General features: G+C 43.6%; 1 protein-coding gene across 3 annotated transcripts in view; it reads left to right on the forward strand.

Annotated features, from left to right (window-relative positions):
• Positions 1 to 23,555, forward strand: part of LOC140478759 (polyhomeotic-like protein 3) — a 107,897-nt gene that overhangs the window by 46,902 nt on the left and 37,440 nt on the right. For 2 of the 3 annotated variants that reach the window (XM_072572098.1, XM_072572100.1), the window contains 5 exons: positions 4,991 to 5,059; positions 11,771 to 11,929; positions 12,905 to 12,997; positions 19,961 to 20,237; positions 22,133 to 22,998. In XM_072572098.1, coding sequence (XP_072428199.1) covers positions 4,991 to 5,059; positions 11,771 to 11,929; positions 12,905 to 12,997; positions 19,961 to 20,237; positions 22,133 to 22,998 — 1,464 coding nt within the window. The remainder of the gene's footprint in view (positions 1 to 4,990; positions 5,060 to 11,770; positions 11,930 to 12,904; positions 12,998 to 19,960; positions 20,238 to 22,132; positions 22,999 to 23,555) is intronic. The other variant, XM_072572099.1, reaches the window with a different exon arrangement.

Consider the following 23,555-nt stretch of genomic DNA (forward strand, 5'->3'; position numbering starts at 1 on the left):
AGTGTGAGATCAAGCACTTGGGTAGGAGAAACAAGTAAAGGGAATACAAAGTAAATGGAACCCTGGGATACCCTGCCAATCAGAAGGACCTTTGTTTACATGTCCACTGGTCCCTTAAGGTAGCAGAGCAAGTAGATATAATGGTTAAAAAGGCATAGGGAATATTTGCCTTTATTCTTTCAAGAGCAGGGATGTTATGCTGGAATTATATAAAACGCTGGTTAGGGCTAAATTATTGTATGCAGTTCTGGAATTCACTTCGTAGGAAGGGGTGCAGAGGTTACTGACCAGGACTTTGCCTGGGCAGGAAAGATTTAGTTATGAAGAGAGATTGGGCAGACTGGGATTGATTTTGAATTGAATTGAATTGAATATATTGTCACGTGTACCGAGGCATAGTGAAAAGCTTAGTCTTGTGAGCAATACAGGCAGATCACAGTTAAGTTGCATAGATAGTAAATAATAGATAAACGGCGGCAAAAACAAAGAGTTTGTGAATCCATTCAGTATTCTAACTACAATAGGGTAGAAAGTGTTGCGAAACCGGTTGGTGCATGTGTTCAGGCTTCTGTACCTTCTCCCCTATGGTAGAGGTTGTAGAAAAGCATGGCCAGGGTGGGATGGATCTTTAAGAATGCTGGCGGCCTTTCCTTGATAGCGGGCCTGATAGATGGATCCTATAGATGGGAAGTTGGCCTTTGTGATTGTCTGAGCTGAGTTCACCACTCTCTGTAACCGTCTCCTATCTTAAGTGGTACAGTTGCCATACCAGGTAGTGATACATCCAGACAGAATGCTCTCGATGGCGCACCTATAAAAGTTGGCAAGGGTAATCACCATCATGCCAAATTTCCTCAGCTGCCTGAGGAAGAAGAGACATTGTTGTGCCTTTGTAACCAGTGCATCCACATGAAGAGTCGAAGAAAGTTTGTTGTGGATGACCACTCCCAGGAGCTTGACCCTCTCCACTCATTTCACCTCTGTTCTGTTAATATGTGGGGGGCATGAGTAACATTCCGCTGAAAGTCAATACCGGGGAACCTCAATTATCCGAATGAGATGGGCAGGCAATATTTCGTTTGGATAATGAATTATTTGGTTAATCGATTAAATGCCTTTCCTCTGGGGCTCATAGTTTTTAAAGGTAAGGCAGCATCACAGTGCGTGAGGCCCCGCCCCCAACCCTGGCCAACACCGACCCCCCACCCCAACCCCGTGCAACACTGCCCCATGCCCACAACACCCAACCCCGTGCAACACCCATCCCCCCAACCCTGTGGAACACCGCCCCCCTCCCCCCAACCCCGCTCCCCCACTCCCAACCCTGTGCAACACCTCCCCCCAGCCTCAACCCCGTTCAACTCTACCCCCTCCACCCCCAACCCTGTCCAACACCCCTGCCCCCCCCACCCACCGCACAGCCCCGAACACACCAGCCCCTTCTCCAGGGCAGCTGGACTGGACACCAAAAACAAGTCTGCTGCAGTTGCCTTTGTTGGGTAAGTCTCCAAATAGCACACATGCACACGTGCAGCCACAGCCACACACAAAACTCTTTACTACAACTTTTGGACAGGTTCTACCTTTGTCTTATACAGAACAATGTTAGCGAGATTACCTAGGGAAGGGAGGGTTTAGGGTACACCCCTGTATAGAACTCCAGGGAAAGTGTGGGGGAGAACGAGAGGGCGGGAGGTTAGTCATTTGGAGACAGTGCCTGTTTAATCATTGTAAACAAAAGATGCAATCAGTGTTGGAAACCCATCTTTGATGTAATGTTTCCATCAGGACCGCGAAATCTCCTTCGGATAATCCGATTTTCGGATAATTGGTATTCAGATAATCGAGATTCCTCTGTAATGAATTCCTTGGTTTTGCTGGTGTTGAGAGCTAGGCTGTTCTCAGTGCAACATTTTTACAGGTCTTCCACCTCCTGTCTGTAGTCTGTTTTGTCACCATCTGAGATTCAACCGACTGTGGTGGTGTCATGAGCTAACTTGTAAATGGCATTAGTCTGCTGTTTGGCGACACAGTCATGGGTATACAGTGAGTACAGTAAGGGGCTGAGTACGCAAATCTGGGGGGGCTCCAGTATTGAGTGTTAGCGAGGATGAAATATTGTCCCCAATCTTCACTTCAGGCCAGGAAACTGAGGATCCAGTTGCAGAGAGTGGGGCTTTGTCCAAGATCACTAAGTTTAGTAATCAGTCTCAAGGGGATAATTGTGCTGAAGGCTGAACTATAGTCAATGAGTAAGATTCTTTCGTAGCTATCCTTGGTCTTAGGATGCTCTAGAGAGGAGTGAAGTGCAAGTGATATGGCATCTGACGTGGATCTGTTGGTCCAATAGGCAAATTGGAGTGGGTCAAGAGTAATGGGTTTGATTAATGCCATGACCAGCCTTTCAAAGCACTTCATGACCCCCGAAGTTAGGGCCACTGGGCGATAGTCATTGAAACATGCTGCATGAGCCTTCTTGGGCACAAGGATGATGTTGGTCCTCTTGAAACAAACAGGGACAGTGGCCTGCTGCAGGGAGAGGTTGAAGATGTCCGAGAAACCTCTGCCAATTGATCTCTACATGCTCTGAGTGTACGACCTGGTGTTCCATTTGGTTCCATCACTTTCCTTGGATTCACATGAAGGAAAACTGATCTGACCTCTGATATTGTGACTGTTGGGATAGGTTCATCAGGACTTGTCGGAATAGGTGTTACCTCTCTGCCGAAATTCTGCTCAAAGTGAGCATAGAAGGCGTTGGGAGGGATATGTCATCGTTTGCTACCTTGCACTATCTCTTTTTAGAACCTGTGATGTCATTCAGACCTTGCCATAGTCACCAGGTGTCTGTCTGGGTCTCTAGTTTGGATTGGTGTTGGTCCTTGGCTGTCTTAATGGCTCTAAGAAGGTCATACTTGGATTCCTTAAATTTGAGTGGGTCTTCTGATCTGAAAGCGTTATGCCTGGTTTTTAGCAGGCTCTGTATATCCTGATTCATCCAGAGTTTCCTGTTGCGGAACACCTGGATTGACTTCCTCAGTATGCAGTCCTCTACACACTTGCTGATAAAGTCTGTGACGGTGGTGGTGTATTTGTTCAAGGTACCTGCAGACTGTTTGAACACCGCCCAATCAGCCGATTCCAGACAGCACCAGAGTTGATCCTCTGCCTCCTCCGACCAGCACTGGACCTGTTTCTGTGAGGGGGTCTCCTGCTTGAGCTTTTGCCTGTAAGCTGGGAGCAGAAGCACGGCATTGTGGTCGGAGTTCCTGAAGTGAGGGCGGGGTATGGAGCAGTAGGCATCCTTCACAGTGTTGGTAAAAACAATGACTGCAGATGCTGGAAACCAGAGTTTAGATTAGATTGGTGCTGGGAAAGCACAGCAGTTCAGGCAGCATCTGAGGAGCAGTAAAATCGATATTTTGGGCAAAAGCCCTTCATCAGGAATACAGGCAGAGACCCTGAAGGGTGGAAAGATAAATGAGAGGAGGGTGGGGGTGGGGAGAAAGTAGCTCCCATTTCCCACCCTACTTTCATTTATCTCTCCACCCTTCAGGCTCTCTCCCTGTATTCCTGATTAAGGGCTTTTGCCCGAAACCTCGATTTTACTGCTCCTCGGATGCTGCCTGAACTGCTGTGCTTTTCCAGCACCACTCTCATCCTTCACAGTGTTGTAGCAGTGGTCTAAAATGTTCAGGCTCTTGGTGGGGCCGGTAATGTTTTGGTGGTACTTGGGCAACACCTTCCTTAGATTGACTTGATTGAAGTCGGCAGTCACAATAAACAGGGTCTCGGGGTGTTCCGTTTCCAGGGTGTTAGTGAGGGAGTACAGCACATCCAGAGCTTCCTCAAGCTTTTCTTGTGGTGGTATGTACAAAGCAGTTAGTATAGCAGCCAGCGGTAGATTCCCGTGGTAGATGGAAGGGGCGGTATTTGATGATGAAGAGTTCAAGGTTTGGGGAGCAGTAGCTGCCCAGGGTTGCAATGTCCATGCACCACAAGTTGTTGATTTAAAAAGCAAACCCCTCCACCCTTTGTCTTACCCAAGGATGCTGTGAGGTTCCTATGATGGATAGAAAAACCATCAGCCTGAAAGGCTAGCTTCTTGGAGCAGAGGAGAATGACGGGAGACATTATTGTGATGTACAGCATTGAGGGGCATGGATAGGATAGAAAGGAAGGAACTTTTCCCCTTGGTGGAATGACCACTGTGCAATGTGGGGAGGAGGGCATAGGTTGAAGGTAAGGGGCAGGAGGTATAGAGGGGACTAGTGGAATTTTTTTTAACCCAGAGGGTAGAGGGAATCTGAAACTCTCTGCCTATAAAAATGGTAGAGGCATAATCCCTTATAACATTTAACAAGTATTTAGATGTGTACTTGCAATGTCAAAACATTAAAGGGCCAAGTGCTGGAAAATGGGGTTTGAATAGTTAGGTGCTTGTTTTTGATTGGTACAGACTTGATGGGCTGAAGGGCCGTTGTGAACACTCTCTACTGTCCCAATGTGCTCCATTCTTTGTGACATGCTCATTCAGCAACTGTATCTATTGTTCTACAAGGTCTCTTCATCATATCACTGAGCTTTCAAAACCCCCTCCATAAACCTCTTCTGTAACTAGCCTTTCGAAAACGTTTTCACGCAGCGAGTGGTTTGTGTTTGGGACATATTGCTTTGATGTGTGGTTGGGGGCAAATACAATTGAGGCATTCCATAAGGAATTGAAATAGAAACTTTGTGCCTGGTTACAGATAAAAGGCAGAAGTTTTACAATTTGTCAAAATGCTCAGAAATCTGATGCAGACCATTGGGCCAAAGGCCTCCTACTGCACTGTAACAAATCTGTGATTTTGTGAAAGGCATGGGTTGAACACCATGATTTATGAGTAACAAGGTTTCAGAAACAGGTTAACCAATCCTCTTCGTTGGCCACTGGGTTCTTTTCATGCATTGTGCAGGTCACTGATTATTCTTCATATTACATTTTCAGGCAGGAGGGCGTCAGTCTGCTTCACCTACAGGGAGCATCAGCCAACAGTCAAGTGTGTCACAGACCTCAGTGAGTCACAGTAACCTTTTGATATCATAGTGCTAATTTGAATGTAGGTCTTAAAAAAAGTTTTGGATCCACCTTATGAACCAACCATCTGTGGCTGTGATTTTTAACCAGAGATTTTGTTACCTGTTTTATATACTCAATGGTTAAGTGCTCTAAAAAGAGGCTGCTTCAGGATCCTGTGCTGCCACTGGGAACTAATTGAGAAAAAAGTGCAGATGGGCAGCCCACAGTCTATCCAACAGTTAAAATGAACGGAGGGAAAATTGCAAGCAGCACTGTCACTACTTCCTGGAAAACTCAGTTTCCCACTGAATATGTCACATTGTGAGATTGCCTCTTCACTAGTGTGGTATGGCATGTTTTTTGGGCCTGGCTCAGAATGTAGAAGGACTCAATCAGTCTGCTGCTCTTTAACAGAGCAGCTTTTATTTTGAACCATTGCAAGCAAGTGTTTTCCCAAACTGTTTCAGTCCCTGCAAAAATAAACTTCCCCTTTCTGAGTTTCCAGTGGTTCACATTGATTTCTTGAAGTATATTGTTTTATTTCTCTTGTTACACGAGAGACAATTTTAATGCAATGATTCTATTCTTTAAATGGATTTACCTTTATCCCCTTTCAGTTCATTAGGGGTTGTGACAGCATATGGTATATCCATAGCAAAGAGTGGTAGTGCTCTGCAACTTAGGAAGAGCATGAGACTGACTCACGATAATTGGCTTTGATTTATCTATCCCTTCAATGTTAAAAATCATGCAAAACCAGATTATAGCCCAACGGATTTATTTGGAAGCCCTAGCTTTCAGAATGCTGCTCATTCATCAGGTAGGTGTGAAGGAGTAGCGCTCCAAAAGCTAGTGCTTCCAAATAAACCGGTTGGACTATAACCTGGTGTTGTGTGATTTTTAACTTTGTCCACCCCTGGCCAACACCGACTCCCTCCAATCATATTGTTCTTAACCCAGCTGAGGTGACATTCTCATTCATAGAGTCAGAGTTTTTACAGCACAAATAAAAGGCCCTTCAGTCCAATGTGTTTGCGCTGATCATCAAGCATCTAAGTATCCAATTGTGTTCCACCACTTGGTCTGTAGCCATGTTTCAAGTGCTCATCTTAAATGAATAGTTCTTGCCCCTACCACCCTTTTAGGCAGTGAGTTTCAGGTACTGGGTAAAAGTACCTTTTCTCAAATCCCCAGTGAACCTCTTGTTCCTTCCCTTAAAACTATGCCCCATATTATTGACTCGTCTACTAACAGGAAAAGCTTCTCACAATTTACCCTACCTCATAACTTTGTACATCTCAATCAGATACCTCCTCACACTTTGCTGTTCTGAGGAAAATCACCCCAGTCTAATAACCCCAGCATGGCAAAATCCTGGTGAGTCTTCTCTGCACCCTCTCTAGTGTAGTCACATCTCTTTTTCATGTGGCAACAAAAGTTACATACAGTAGTTGTGCCTAACTAATGTTATATTCAGCTCCAGCAGAATGTCCTTGCTCTTGTTATTCAATGTCTTAACTAATAAAGGAAAGCATCCCACTTGCCAGCTTATCTGCCTGTACTGCTGCCTTCAAGGATCTATGGATAAAGTTGAAAATCACACAACACCAGGTACATATCAATAAACTGAAACCTGCAGCCCATTCTAAAAGATGAAATACTTAACAGCAATCTAGGTTTGTTCAAGATATCTTTTCAGTTGCATGACACTGTAACCTTTTGCTACAAATTCTATGTCTTATGATCCCTCTCCATAGCTATCTGATGAAGGAGCAGCGCACTGAAAGCTAGTACTTCCAAATAAACCTATTGGACTATAACCTGGTGTTGTTGTGTGATTTTTAACTTTGTCCACACAAGTCTGACACTGGCACTTCCACATCAGATCTGTGGATATGCATACTAAGATTCCTCTGTATTTCCTAGGTTCCAGCATTCCTCATGTCCTTCCTTGTATAGTTTGTCCTCCCAAAATGCATGGCCTCGCACTTACTGTTTAGTGAGTTTTTATAAATTGTTTAATGGGAGACGTGCATTGCTGGCAAGGCCAGCGTTTGTTCCTCATCCTTAATTTCTCTTTAATTTAGTGGCTTGCTAGGCCATTTCAGAGAGCAGCTGTGAATCAATGACATTGCTATGGATCTGGAGTTATGTGTCAGGACGGCAGATATTCCTTCTCAAAGGACATGAGTGAACCTGGTGGGTGTTTTTTTAATGATAATTGATGGTGGTTTCTTGGTCACTATTACTGACACTAGTTTTATATTCCTTCACCTGCTATGGTGGGATTTAAACCTGTGTTCTCCGAGCATTGGTTTGAGCCTCGGATTACTGGTGCAAAGACATTGCCACCATGCTGCTCTCTCTGCACCACCCCGACCCAAGCCAAGTATTTCATCCTTTCACATTAGAGCACGTATGTGGCCAGTAGAGATCTGGTGACGAAATGCAGACTCTGTCAGAGCCATTGCATTCAAGCTTCTGTTTGCCTCAGTTTATATCGATGCTGTTTAACTTGGAATTCTCAGACTAGTGAGCCAATTCCTTTGAATAAAGCATTCCACCCAGTTCCTTTTTCCAGCAATGGACTTGTTTCCCTACATTGCAACACTTCATGAGTATATCATTAATTGCAAGGTGGTTGTGAAAGTAGCTATCTGAGTGCAAGTCACACAGAATTGGGTTTGCGATTTTCTTGCTAGGATCACAATAATGATAGTTATGGTATAGACCCTCTGGCTAATCCAGTCTCTTCTTCATAATTATCTTCCCTTTTGCATCACAATTGATGCACCCATGCACTAAGCTGTGAGAGCTGAAAAACCTATGACTAATGAGGGGCAACAAAATCTGTAAATCTTTCTTCAATTCTGTCAAAATACATCCATTAGAATACTCTGACCTTCAGTATTATTATACAGCATATACCTTATAAATAAGTATATAATTTATATCAAGTTATTTATCTTAGATGTATAAAATTATGAGTTATGCTCCAGCTGAAAATGTTCATCTCTCCTTGAAGGTTTGCACTCCAGGTGCAGCAAGTTAATGCGTTCTGTAATAATGAAGTATTCTCACTTCCCTGTTTTCAATTCTTTTAGTTTGCTTCCCTCTTTACGTATAGTCCAAAGACAATCCTGGAAAAAGCCAACAACTTCTGTTACTGCAATTGTGTTAATTTATCCCATTGTGTCACACTTGACATCTCTCCAGTGCCCCTCCTGGTCTGATCACACTGTGTAGTTGCAGTGTCTTTCCTAAGTGGCAATGTACTTTCATGATTTTATACTTACTTCTCCAAAGGTTATCAGTGCATTCCCCGAAATTGCTTATTCTCCAGCTTTTGTAGTCACAGCTCCAGTTCCCCAAAGATCCAACCTTCGCATTGATCAGGTTTTGCCCTGTCGTACTAATTAAATGTCACAAATCATGTGCTTTGGAACTGAAATAACCCTGCTTTCCTTTCCTGACCTATCTGCAAAGTTTGACAAGGTCAGTAATACCATTCTACTTCAGCACTGCACTTTCATTGTCCAGCGCAGAAGTTTATTCTTGCTTACATCAGCTCTTAAATAATCAATTGTTGCCACAGCATTCCTGGCAACGGATTCTGTTTCCATACCTAAAAATTAACCTTCATGGCTCCATGGTTCTGTTTTTGTCTCCTCTGTCACTTTCATATCTACATATTCTCCTATGGAGTCAATTGATATGGATGATAATGACTTGCAACACTCTGCCTCCAGCTTGACTATATCTGTGACTTTGCACATCTCAAATTTCAAATCTAATGCCGACCTTGCTTTTTGGGCACTCCCTTTGCAGCCACAGCTTTGTATTCCTTGTTCTGTTCAATCACTTTATGATCTCTGTATCTTATGATCTGCCTGTACTACATGTAAAACAAAACATTTCCCTGCACTTAGGTACATGTGACAATAATCAAATCAAATAAAATCTCTCTCAAGCCAGTACTAGGAGTTAAAACCATATTGTTTGTTTGTGTCAAAAATACTGTATCCTTAACATCCCTGATATCTCCTCCATGCCTACTTGTTGATGCAGATGGCATGGCAACATCAGTATTTTGTTCAAATAATCTATATTTGAGAAAGGAGGAAGAGGTGAAACTGGATCTACTGACCTGGTAGTCTGCCATCAGGAGTAGGGATAATACAGATGTGATTATTAGATATTCAGAAACTAAAGGTTTGATTGGAAAGAACATAGGTTAATGAAGGGGAAATTATGACAAATGAAAGTAGTTTTTTGAGGATGTTACTAGTAGAGTTGATAAGGGGAAGCCACTGGATGTGGCATATTTGAATTTACAGAAGATTTTTGATATAATAGCACACTAAGTTGGTAAAGAAAATTAAACTGCATGGAATTGGGGTAATAAACCAGCATTGATTCAGGATTAGTTGATAGGCTGAAAGCAAAGACTAAGAATAAATGGATCATTCTGAGGTTGAGAGGTTGTGATCAGTATCTAGATCCATCTATTCACAATCTTGTGACACTGACTTGAACATGAGGGATCAATTGTAATATTTCCAAGTTTACGAATGATACAAAACTTGGTAGAAATGTAAGAAATGAGGAGGAAGGAAAGAGACTTCATGAACATCTAGACAGGTTGAGTGGCAACAACATGACAGTTGGGATATAATGTGGAATATAATTTGGTAAGAGGAACTAAGATGCAGAATATTTCTTAAATATTGAGAGATTGGAAACTGTTGATGTCCAAAGGTACCTAGGGTGTCCTTGTTCAAAAGTCCCTGAAAGCTGACAACGGTTGCAGCATTCGGTTCAGAAGGGAAGTGGGATGTTAGTAAACCAAATTGCAGTAACTGCTAAAAGTCTGAAATAGAAATGGAAAGTCTTGGAGAAACGCAGCGTCTGTGGAGAGAGAAACAGTGAATATTTTGAGACTGATTTGACTTTTTCAAAACTGTTTTGAAGAGTCATATCAGATTCAAAACATTAATAATTCCTCTCTCCACAAATGCTCCCAAATGGAATGATTGGTCTTTATTATAAAAGGATACAGCAGCAAAGAAGTCTTGCTTCAAATATGAAGGACATCTGTGAGACTGCACTGGAATATTGTGAGCATTTCTGGTCCCTGCAGTAGTGGGTAACTGGTCTGGGTCCTGGGGGGGTGGTGAGACTGTCCCAGGAGGAGAAATTTAGATGAGAGTGCCTGTATTCTCTGGTATTTAGACATTCGAGAGATGATCTCATCGAATCATATAAGAGGTAAATGCAGTAGATGATGAAAGAATGTTTCCCCACTGTGGATCTAGAACCAAGAGGCATAGCCCTTAAATAAAAGATAAGCCATTTCGGACTGAAAAGAGAAGGAATGTCTTCATTTAGTGGATTCGCCATATCTACCTCGGAGCACTGTAGAAGCTCAGTCAATATGTAATTTCAAATCAGAAATTGATAGATTTCTTGTTACTAATGACACCAGCTGATATGCGGATAGTGTGAAGATGGCATTGAGATAGCTTATCTACCATATGTAGAATGACAGGGCAAGCTTGAGAGATGGAATGACTCACATCTGCTCCTAATACCCCAGTTAACTCGTCCACTGAGATTAGCACTTACTTTCAAACAGATTAGCAAACACCTGTCCTTGTCAAACTGTAATCAGTGTATTCTTTTATTCATTACTTTCTCATGTGGCTTCACCTTAATTAATTCGATGCCACTCACCTCAATGTGCAAGTGAATTTTAAAAAAATGTTCCCCACAGTAGTGTGTTCCACATTTCAATCATTCTTTCAGTAAGCAAATTTGTCCTGAATTGCTTAGTGAACTTCTTAATGACTGTTTGTTTATATTTAGGGTCTGGTCTCCCTCGCAAATGGAAATGTCTTTTATATATCGACCCTGCTATAACTTTGCAGATGTGCTAATAGCCATCTCTCATCTCTAGCACAGCCCAGTCTGATCAATTTTTTTTTAAACTGTTGTTATCTGCTTCTGCCAATCATGGCTTGGTTGGTAGCACACTTGCCCCCTGAGTTCTAAAGTCCTAAGTTCAAGTTCCACTCCAGGGCTTGAACACAAAAATCCATACTGATTTTTCAGTGAGGTACTGAGGATGTGCTGCACTGTTGGAAGTCTTGTCTTTCAAATTCTGTGTCAAAAGAAGGCTCCAGCTGCCTTTAGTTTTGCATCTAAAATATCCAGCTGAACTGTTTTGAAGAAGAGCAAGAGAACCAGCCCCCTGTTCTTTGTCGATAAAGATACCTCTGTCAACATTACAAAAAAATTATAATCTGATCATTAATACTTTGTTTGTGTGAGTTTGCTGTGTGCAAAGTGACTGCTGTGTTTCCTCCATTAGAATAGTGACTGTACTTCAAAAATATTTCACTAGCATAAAGTGTATTGAGACCTGTTATTGTGAAATGCTCTATTCATCTGTATGTCTCTCATTTTTCTATGCTTTGCTTATTTCTAATATCATCTTTAGAAATCTTTTACAGCATGGCTATTGTAATATGAAAACAACAGCACTCTGTCAAGTAGTTTGCCCTCTTTAACCAGATGATCTTATTATTAGATAACTTAATTATCCTTGAAACAAGTTAGTTTCAGAAACTGTATGAATAATGTTTTGTTTCAGTTTAGTGTGCATCACTGCATCCAATTGTTAATTGACATTTGGGTCCTGTTGTGCAGATTAACCTCTCAGCATCTCCTTCGGCTACTCAGCTGATCAGTCGTGCTCAGACCACCAGCACTTCAGGCAGCGGAATCACCCAGCAAGCCATGCTTCTCGGCAACACCACCCCCACTCTCACAGCAAGCCAGGCGCAGATGTACCTCAGGGCCCAAATGGTAAGTAATACAGCACAGGACTGGTAGTGTAAACCTTCCACAATAGAAAAATTGCAGGGAGTAGAACACTTCATCGATCAATGAGCCCATGTTGTAAAGCATTTTGGCAGTTCTTTACTACATCTATGTCAGTTTTTCATCATTTTACCTATCGTGGTTATGCTTCAGCTGTCTTGTCCCTAAAGCTCTGGAATTTCTTATCTAAACCTCTGTGCCCTTCTCTAATATTGTCCCAAAACCCTATCTGGTTCATTAATGCTCTTTAGGGAAGGAAATCTGTCATCTTTACCTGGTCTGGCCTAAATACGATTCCAGACCCACAGCTTCCCTCTGAAATGCACTCAGTTCAAGGGTAATAAGGGATGGTAATAAATACTGGCCCAGCCAGTGATGTCCACTTCCCTTGAACAAATAAAGAAAATCTTTTGTGTTATCTATCTGAATATTTCCTCAGTGTCTCAGTGTCAGATTTTGTTTGGTAATGCATCTGTGAAGATCCTTGGTATGTTTTATTCTGGTAAAGGAGCTAGATAAATGCAAGCTGTTGTCATTAATATTATGTCCTTGATTTTAAAAAAAATCCAGGCTTAGTTGAAGATAGTTGCTGTCCTATGCAAAATCGCCTCTATCTTTTCACAACTTTAAAACTATCTGAGAAGCTATTTTATTGCCATTTCATGGATTTGCTTAATTTTCTGTCAAGTTCCAGCTTACCTTCTGTAGGCTAACCTCTAGCGAAACTCAAACATAAACTTGGTAGTACAGAACTTGAGCATCGCTGAAAATAAAGATACATGTTGCCAGCGTTTTTCAATTTGCACTCATCAGGACAAATACAAAGAATGCCAAATTTAAAACAGGATCAGCAATTTATATTACCGGAGAAAAGGTTACTGAGTGGTTGGCTAGTGGGGATATTCTAGAATTTCACATCTTTGTACCTGCTGTTTCCTGACCTTCTCTATGTCTCTACAGCTGATTTTCACTCCCACTGCTACTGTAGCTACTGTGCAGCCAGATATTCCTGTTGCCTCCTCTTCCTCTTCCTCAGTGTCTACATCCACACAGGTGAGTTATTACAAACTGATATTCCCAAACCCAGTGAACCAGAGAAACACAGCAAAACCTTGTTTGCAACATGCATCGTAGGCATATCATGACTCATGTTAGGATTTTGTTATCTTTTAAACATGGACCTATACCTTCTGGAGTAACTTTGACCTTTTTAAAGCATGAAATATTCTGCTAGCAAATTACTTCCATAATATGAATGTAGTAAGGTTCTCCTTAGAAAAGTTGATTTCTTCCAAAACAAATCAGCCCATTAATAGACACCCCATCCACTACCTTCAAAATTCACTCCTTTCATCCCTGATACACAAAGGCAGCACTGTGTACCACCTTCAAACTGCACTTCAAGGGTCCACAGACAGCACTTTCAAAACCTATGACCTTTACAATCCAGAAAGAAAAGAGCAGCATATGCATTGGAAGATCGCTACTGGCAAATTCCCTTCCAAGCCACATACCAGCCCAATTTGGAATGACAACGGCCATTTCTTCATTGCCAAATTTGGCCATTAAACCATTTATTACTGTGTTGCAAAAGCCACAGCTGCCCTCTGGGATGTGTATGCCTTGCAGTGAAAATTAGTTTGCTTTAGTTTCCAGAATGGTGTCGCATTTTCCCCTGCCCCATCTTTCTCTCCACTGTGGAATGACTGGGTAGAGGTGGGGTGAGGGGAAATGTAAACTGCACAGAGTCCTGGATGTCTGTCAGTTCTGAGAGCAGGAGCATTGTTACCTCACTGGACTGAGACATCACTAGAACTCTTGTGCCAGATGAAATAATAAAATACTTCTCTGTTAGCTTATTGCTAACATTCTGCACACCCTAAATTCCGTAAATCATATTTTGTAGATTTAGTGAGCAACTTTAATAACCATAGAAATTCATGAACAGCACAAGGCTATTCAGATCATTGTGCTTGATGTTTGAAAGAGCTATTCCAATTAGACCCACTGTCCTCTGCTTTTTTGGTTGTTATTCATTCATGGGATGTGGTGTCACTGGCTGGGCCAGCCCATCCCTAGTTACTTTTCAGAAGGTGATAGTGAGCCACTTTCTTGAACTACTGCAATCAATTTGTTGTTGGTATGCTCATAATGCTGTTTTGGAAGGAGTTTCAGGATTCTGGCCCAGCAACACTGAAGGAAGAGCATTATGTTTCTAAGTCAGGATGGGAAGTGGTTTGGAAGGGAACTTACAGGTGGTAGTGTTTCCATACATCTACTGCCCTTGTCCTTCCAGATGATGGTGGTTGTTGGTTTAGAAGGTACTGTTTGAGTGCCTTTGTGAATTTCTGCATTGTATCTTATAAGTGGTATACATTGTTGCTCCTGAACATTGGTGGCAAAGGAAATGAATGTTTCTGGATGTGGTGTCAACCAAGCAGGCTGCTTCGACTTCAGTGGTGTCAAGCTCCTTGAGTATTGTTGAAGCTTCACTCATCCAGGTAAGTGGGGAGCATTCCATCACACTCCAGACTTGTAGATGTGGAGAGGCTATGGGGAGTCAGGAGGCGAGTTAGTCACTACATGATTCTTAGCCTCTGACCTGCTGTTATATAGCTAGTTCAGTTCAGTTTCTGACCATTTGGTAAGCTCCCCAGAACGTTTGATTTCCAAAGCTCTGCAACATTTTCCTTTCCAGGCATACTCATTACCTTAAACTTGGGCATTTCGATGATGTTAACAAAACAAGGAATTGTAGTTAACAAAGAGACAGACAGTGATAAATACTTGGAGGTCTTGGGTAAACAGATTGCTGAAATGGGCAGACACATGTTAGATTGAAATTAAGACAGCAAAGTATGAAGCAATACATTTTGCTGGGAAGAATGAGGAGACAAAATACTAAATAAGCAAAAAAACCCAAAAGAACTGCGGATGCTGGGTATCAGAAACCAAAACAGAAATTGCTAGAATACTCAGCAGATCTGGCAACATCTGTGCAGAGAAATCAGAGTTAATGTTTCTGGTCCAGGGACCCTTCTTCAGAACTGATGGTAGCAAGGAAAAAAGTTGTTTTTTTAATGTAGAGGATAAGTGGGGTGAGGGGGTAAAGAGTAACTGATAGGTGGGGATAGAACCCAAGGAGAAAGAAAGGAGTGGAGAATGGAGAGCCTAGGAAAATGAATAGCTGTTAATGAGAAAGTGAGGACTGCAGATGCTGGAGATCAGAGCTGAAAATGTGTCGCTGGAAAAGCGCAGCAGGTCAGGCAGCATCCAAGGAGCAGGAGAATTGACGTTTCGGGCATAAGCCCTTCTTCAGGAATGAGGAAAGTGTGCCAAGCAGGCTAAGATATTAGGTAGGGAGGAGGGACTTGGGGGAGGGGTGTTGGGAATATGATAGGTGGAAGGAGGTTAAGGTGAGGGTGATAGGCTGGAGAGGGGCTGGGGGCGGAGAGGTCGGGAAGAAGATTGCAGGTCAAGAAGGCGGTGCTGAGTCCGAGGGTTGGGACTGAGATAAGGTGGGGGGAGGGGAAATGAGGAAGCTGGAGAAATCTGCATTCATCCCTTGTGTTTGGAGGGTTCCTATGCGGAAGATGAGGCGCTCTTCCTCCAGGCGTCGTGCTGCCTCCCTCCACTCCCGGCACCTTCCCCTGCAACCGCAAGAAATGCAAAACGTGCGCCCACACCACCCCCTCACTTCTCTCCAAGGCCCCAAGGGATCCTTCCACATCCGTCACAAATTCACCTGCACCTCCACACACATCATTTACTGCACCCGATGTGGCCTCCTCTACATTGGGGAGACAGGCCGCCTGCTTGCGGAACATTTTAGAAAACACCTCTGGGACACCCGCACCAACCAACCCAACTGCCCCGTGGCTGAACACTTTAACTCCCCCTCCCTCTCTGCCAAGGACATGCAGGTCCTTGGCCTCCTCCACCGCCAGACCATGGCAACACAACGCCTCATCTTCCGCTTAGGAACCCTCCAACCACAAGGGATGAATGCAGATTTCTTCAGCTTCCTCATTTCCCCTACCCCCACCTTATCTCAGACCCAACCCTCAGACACAGCACCGCCTTCTTGACCTGCAATCTTCTTTCCGACCTCTCCGCCTCCACCCCCTCTCTGGCTTATCACCCTCACCTTAACCTCCTTCCACCTATCGCATTTCCAACGCCCTTCCCCCAAGTCCCTCCTCCCTACCTTTTATCTTAGCCTGCTTGGCACACTTTCCTCATTCCTGAAGAAGGGCTTATGCCTGAAACGTTGATTCTCCTGCTCCTTGGATGCTGCCTGACCTGCTGCGCTTTTCCAGCAACACATTTTCTAGCTGTTAATGAGGACTATCAGTAGCTAACAATGGGTTTTGTGTAATAGCACACCATGGAATAACAAGGCCTGGTGTGTGTGGAGAAGATGCTCAAGCACGTAAATTGTTGAACTTGATATTAAGTCCAGAAGGCTGTAAAGTTTCCAAGTGGAAATGAGGTACTTTTCTTCCAGCTTGCGCTGAGCTTCACTGCAGCACATCAGCAAGCCCATGACAGAGATATTGGCCAGGGAACAATGCAGAGTGTTGAAGTGGCAGATATCAGGGTCGTTTTTGCAGATAGAATGTAGGTGTTCTGCGAAGAGGTCACCCAGTCTACACCTCGTTTCCCCAGTGTCGAGGAGACCACACTGTGAGCAGTGAATACATTAGATGTGATTGAATGAAGTGCAGGTAAAGCGTTGCTTCACTTGGAAGGTGTGCTCGAGCTCTTGGATACTGAGGAGGTAGGAAGTAAATGAGTGGGTGTTGCACCTTTTGCTGAGGAAGATGCTATGGGGTGTGGGGGTGGTTGTTGGGATTGAAAGGGGGAAAATGTGTCTGGTGGTGGCATCCCACTGGAGGTGGCAGAAATGGTGGCTAGTGATCGTCCGGATATGATTGCTGATGGAATGGTAGATGAGAACAAGTGAGACCCTGTCACTGTCGTGGGAGGGGAGAGAGGAGGTCAGTGCCAAAGTGTGAGAGATGGCTCAGACCCGGCTGAAGACCCTGTCAACTACAGTGCTGGGGATTCCTTGTTTGAGGAGGAAGTTGGACATTTCAGAGACTCCCTTATGAAGTGGGCATCATTGGAACACATGTGACAGAGACAGGGGAACTGAGAGAGTGGAATAGAGTCTTTACAGAAAGCAGGGTGCAAGGATGTATAGTCAAGGTAAATGTGGGAGTTGGTGGATTGGTAGTGGATATTGGTGTCAAGAGTGTGGTGCTGGGAACGCTCAGCAGGTCAGGCAGCATCCAAGGAGCAGGGAAATCGATGTTTTGGGTAAAAGCCCTTCATCAGGGCTTTTGTCCGAGACATCGATTTTCCTTCTCCTCAGATGCTGCCTGACCTGCTGTGCTTTCCCAGCACCACACTCTTGACTCCAATCTCCAGCATCTGCAGTACTTACTTTCACCTAGTGGATATTGGTGGCCAGCCTATCCCCAGAAATGAAAACAAGGAAGGAAAGGGAAGAGTCAGAGATGGACCAGGTGATGGTGAGAGCGGGGTGGAAATTAGAAGTGGGAGTGATAAACTTTTCCAATTCCAGACAAGAGACTGAAGCAGCACTGATGATATCATTGATATAGCCAGGAGAGAGAGAGTTGCGGGTAGGGGCTGGATTAGGACCGGAATGAGGAATGTTCCACGTATCCCACAAAGAGACAGGCATAACTAGGATCCATTGCCACACCCTAACTTGAAGAACATGAGAGGAGTTCAAAGAGAAGTTGTTTAGGGTGGGAACAAGTTTGGCCAGGCAGAGGTGGGTGATAGTGGTTTAGGATGGATCAGGTATTTTTTTCCAGGAAGCAGCGGAGAACCCTAAGGCCGTCCTAATGGGGGATGGAAGTCTAACGTGATTGCATGCCCATGGTGTAGAGGATGTGGCAAACTGGAAATTCAGACATAAACTGTCAAGAGGAATCGCCGAGTTGAGGTAGGAAGAGGTCTGTGGGGCAGGAGCAGGCAGAAACAATGGGCCTGTCTGGGCAGTCCTGTTTGAGGATTTAGGGAAGAACGTAGAAGTGAGCTGTGTGGGGTTTGGAGACTAAATAAACAATATGGTTTAAAAGGGAGTGCAGGAATCAAGAAATCTAAACAGTGTACAAATGTAGATCTTTGAAGTTACTGGACCTCATTGCAGTGTCTATTGAAGGAGCTGATGTGTAGTTGGCTTTATTAATAGAGCAAATGAGAGTTTATATTAAGCCTTTATATGATGTTGGTAAGGCCTTAGCCCACTGTTTTTGTGTTCTGTTTTGGGTAGCTCTCCTTAAGAGTATTTCAAAGACTTAAAAGTGGGTGTCGAGAAATGGTGCTAAGATTCAGTCATGGGATGTGGGCATCACTTCATTTTTCATCCAGAGGGCAATTAAGAGTCAACCACATTTCCATGGGCTTGTTGTCACATGTAAGCCAGACCAGGTAAGGACAGGCAGATTGCCTTTCTTAAAGGACATGAGTGAATCATAGGGTTTTGACGACAATCAACCGTGGTTACTTGCTTTTTAATTCTAGATTTGTATTGAATTTAGATTTTGCAATCTGCATTGTAGGATTTGAACCCATGTGCTTAGAAGATTAGCTTGGAGTTCTGGATTACTAATCCAGTGCAGTTACTACTATGCTGCCATCTCACGAAGAAATGAGGACCTCGTGTGGTTAAGTGGAGAAACTGGTGTTCTCCTTAGAGCAGAGAAGGTTTGGAACTGGTGTTCAAAACTTTGAATGATCTCAGTAGAGTAACGAAAGTGAAATTGTTCCTGCTTGCAGAAATGCAGTAACCAGAGGACACACATTAAAGGTGATTGCCAAAGATCCAGTGGCAACATGACACAACATTGTTTTGATGCAGTGAGCTACAGCCTGGATTGCATTGTGTGGAAGAATGGTGGCAATAGCAGATTGAATAGTAATTTTCAAAAGACTAAACACACAAGGGTCAAAATATGAAGGAACATGCAGAAAGACCACAGAAGTAGGGCTAATTGGATAATTATAACAGAGAGCAGATACAGGCTGAATGGGTTGGGTGGAGGAACAGGTTGGAGCTCTACCTCCTCCTCATTCCTGATGAAGGGCTTTTGCCTGAAGTGTTGATTCTCCTGCTCCTTGGATGCTGCCTGACCCGCTGTGCTTTTCCAGCACCATACAATCGACTCTAATCTCCAGTATCTGCTGTCCTCACTTTTGCCTGGAGCTCTACTCACTGGAGTTTAGAAGAATGAGAGATGATCTCAATGAGACATATAGGATTCTTAAAGGACTTGACAGGGTAAATGCTGAGAGGATGTTTCCCCTCATGGGAGAGTCGAGGATCAGGGGGCATAGTCTCAGAATAAAGGGCCACCAATTTAAGATGGAGATAACAAGGAATTTCTTCTCTCTGACAGTTGTATGTCTGTGGACTCCTTGCTATGGACAGCTGTGTGCAGAGTTCTTGTGTGTGTTTAAGGCTGAAATAGATAGATTCTTAATCAGTGGGGGAATCAAGGGTTATAGGGAAAGAGCAGGAAAGTGGAGGTGAGGCATGATGGATGAGCTATGATTCTGTTGAATAGCAGAATAGGCTCAAGGAGCTGAACAGACTACTTTTGTTTCTATTTCTTATGGTCTTAAAATAGTGTATGAGGGTCAGGTGGGTAAGATGATTAAAGTCTTAAAGATCAGACCCAAACCAGCTGTTTAGCAGCCTACATCTGTCTTTAACCAAGAAAGAAAGGTCAGTTGTCACAGATGCCATTTACCAATTATGGTAGCAATAATCTTAAATCTGGGACCATTGGTTATCCACCCTCCTGCCAGTGAAAATAATGTATCCTCATTTACTCTGTCAAGCCCCTCATGCAGGTAATACAAAAGTATCTTTTCCTTTGCACAGTTCCATTTATTAACCATCTAGCTCACTTATTCACGATTGTTTCATTGCTGACCAGTAATTTGATCTTGCCTTTTTCATGTTTTTGGTTGTAGGTTCAGAATCTGGCTGTTCGGAGCCAGCAGTCAGGTGCCTTACCTGCGCCATCCCCTCAGAGCGTTCCATTAAAAGGTACCTGTCAAACACAGCAGCTCCCGATGAGCCACACAAAGCAGGCAGGGCAAGGAGCTGGCCCTAAAACCAACCAACACGACTCAGCCCCTGAAAGCACCAAGAAAGGAGAGAGCCTGACGTCAGTCAGCCCTGAGACCCGGGTGTCCACGGTGACCCGGTTACAGATGCCAGCAAACACACAGCAATTAATAGCCCCTGGTAAGTGGCAGCAACAGAGCTAGTAGTGAGATGGAGGGAGGAATTTTAATTAACTACAACATCTTGGAGTTTGAAACTAAAGCAGAAATTTCTGAAAAAACTCAGCAGGTCTGGCAGCATCTGTGGAGAGAAATCAGTTAACATTTCAGGTTGAGTGACTCATTCTGAAGAAGGGTCACTCGATCTGAAATGTTAACTCTGATTTCTCTCCGCAGATGCTGCCAAACCTGCTGAGCTTTTTCAGCAATCTCTGTTTCTGATTTACAGAACCAACAATTCTTTATTTTGGAGTTGGAATTTTGCTGAGTTCCACTTTGTAATTGCTCTGGATTTGAGTCATATTCTTTGCAGCCAATGTTCAAAAAATTGTTTATCCATGTACAAGAAGCCTGTTTTAATTAATGTGCCAAAGGGAGGATGCAACATAGCTCCATAAGAGCATAAGAAATGGAAGCTGCACTAGGTTATACTCATGCGCACGATCATGCACAGGGGAGATGGATTCAAATCCCACCCTGTCAGCTGGAGGGATTTGAATTAAGTTAATAAATCTGCAATTAAAAGCCAGGCTTATTCATAGAATCCCTACAGTATGGAAGTATGCCATTCAGCTCTTCAAGTCCACACCGACCCTTCGAAGAGCATCCCACTTAGATTCACCCACCATCCTCTCCCTGTAACCCAGCAGTTCCCATGGCTAATCCATCTAGCCTGCACATCCCGAGTCATTATGGGCAATTTAGCATGACCATTCCACCTGACCTGCACATCGTTGGACTGTGGGAGGAAACCCAGGCAGACGTTGTCTGTGCCGGGTTTTGCACAAAGGTGGAGTCGACCCTGAGTGCCTGGCACTGTGAGACGACAGTGCTAACCACTGAGCCACATGCCACCCCATGTTTCATGGTGACCATGAAACTATTGTTGATGGTTGCAAAATCCTTGGGGGACAGCAACTGTGATCCTTACTTGGTCTGGTCTTCATGTAACTCCAGATCCAGAATAATATGGTTAATTCTTAATTGCCCTCTGAAGTGGCCAAGCAAGCTACACATTTCAGGCACAATTAGAAACAGGCAATAAATGCTGGCCTTGCCTGCAATATCCACATCCCATGAAAGATACGATCCCTCAAATCTGCTCCTATGTTCAGATAGTTTGTGAAGTAATCTTTTATCTTGGTTTCACTTTGTCACCCTGTCTTCATGTTCCTTGGTTCCCTTAGCATTCAAAATCTGTTGATCTTTGGCCTGACTACATAATGGAATGTTCACAACCCCCATGTTACAGAATTTCAAAGATTCAGGAACCTTTGAGTGAATACACTTCTCATCTCAATCTAATGTTCTGAATCCTTCACTTGGCTCTGTGTCGCTGGATTTGAGAATCCCCATTTTGCGTTAACAACCTCCCAACATCCCGTGTGTCAAGAACCGTGTATGTTTTAAAGAGATCACCTTGCATTCTTCTGAACTCTGAAGGATGTAAGGCAGTTTTATCTGTTGCAGAGATATCTTGTGAAGCCATAAGAAAGGTTGATCAGACATAGCTTCTTGTTGTACAAAATGGCAACTTCATCAAATGGTAACAGAAGATGAATTGAAAAATAGATCAAATAATGATTTAGAAACAGGTATTGGCATTCAGTCCCTTGATTTAATAGTGATTGAAACAATGCAATTTGGCTTTCTTTTACTGGAAGAGTTGGTGAATTCTTCAAGATATTTCCTTCATTATATAATTTTTTTAAAAGTCCATTGAAATAGGAAAGTTAATTATAATGCATTATAATATTGATGTTTAACAATTATTTGTTTTTTTCTTGATACTTCCTTCAGAGTAAAAACCAAGCTAGCTCACTTTTGTCTGTTATCTCTGTTGTTTGTCCTGACTAGCACCCTACACACCAATTCAAGCACACCAGCTGATTAAACAGCAGCAGATTCCACTTCACCAAGGAACGCCGAAAGCACACCATCAACTTATTATCCAGCAGCAGATCCAACACAGACAGCAACTGCAGCCTCTAGCTCTTCAAGCCCAGGGTTCTGACCCTCCGCAGTCTCAGCATTGCCTGCCAGTCCAACCCCACAGTCAATCGCTAATCCAGGCCTCTTCTCAATCGCCGCACTGTATATCAACCCAGGCCCATAGCCAACCACTGAGCCAACCTTCAGCTCACTCTCATCCTCAAAGCCAGCAGCAGACAGTTGTGGTCTCTCCAGTACCTTCTCAGTCGCCGCCTAGCCCATCAGCATCAACGATCATCATCCAGCCACAGGCACTAATACAGACGCAGTCTCACAGCCTGGTTCACACGCATCTACCATTGGGCTCCAGCCAGCAGCAAACCTCAACTCATGTGCAGCCAAGCCAACAGCCACAGCCAACGCACTTACTGCCTGCCCATCGCTCACCGGTGGCTCAGATTGGGCCATTACGACAATCAAGTCCAGTGACTATGCACTTACCTGCACCATCCCAGCAGCAACATTCAACACTGGTATCACCTTCGCAAGAGGTCTCATCAACAGCCCCAGGCCACCTCCAGCGACTGCCCTTGCAATCAGTGCAGAACCTAACAGTACCATCAGACATTGTTTCCTCTACTCAAGTACTACCACAGACTGTTCTACATTCAAGGGAACAACTCCCTGCTGCCCAGGCTCTGATTCAAATGCCCTTCCAGGCTCTTCCCCCACCCCAGACCATTGCTGTTAACCTGCAAGTCCAGCCTTCAGCTCCAGTGGATGCGCCACTGGTAGGGATTCATTGAATCTTTTACAATTTGCATGAAAAATAGTTTTATGAGAATTAACCACCATTTTTGTGTTATTGTATTAACCTGCTTTATCCTGATTCTGTGCATTTCACATTCTTTTAAGGAAATTCATTGTGCAATCCAGTCAATTGCTTTGTGATCCCACAGTTATTCTTAGGCAGTCTTGTTTGAATGGCAGTAAACACTGGGATTTGAGTGAGAATTTCAGAATGATTTATGTTTGGGGTTCTGCTTTGTTTGGTGCACAGGAAGTCCAGTTCTTTGTAAGGTTTGGAGTGTACCACTGAATGCAAAAACAGTGCTTTTAACCACCTTCAACATTTACTGTCTCCATTACTGATGCACAATGGTAGCAATGCGTAACATCTAGAAGATACACAATAACTCCTTAGATAGCATCTTCCAGATCCTTGACCTTTTCTATCTAGAAGGGCAAGGGCATTAGATACATGAATACACCAAAACCTGCAAGATCCCCTGCAAGCTACATGCCAACCTGACTTGGAACTATATCACACTTCCTTCACTGTTGCTAG

This window comes from Chiloscyllium punctatum, chromosome 6 (assembly GCF_047496795.1).
Source record: "Chiloscyllium punctatum isolate Juve2018m chromosome 6, sChiPun1.3, whole genome shotgun sequence".
In the NCBI taxonomy this organism is placed as follows: Eukaryota; Metazoa; Chordata; class Chondrichthyes; order Orectolobiformes; family Hemiscylliidae; genus Chiloscyllium; species Chiloscyllium punctatum.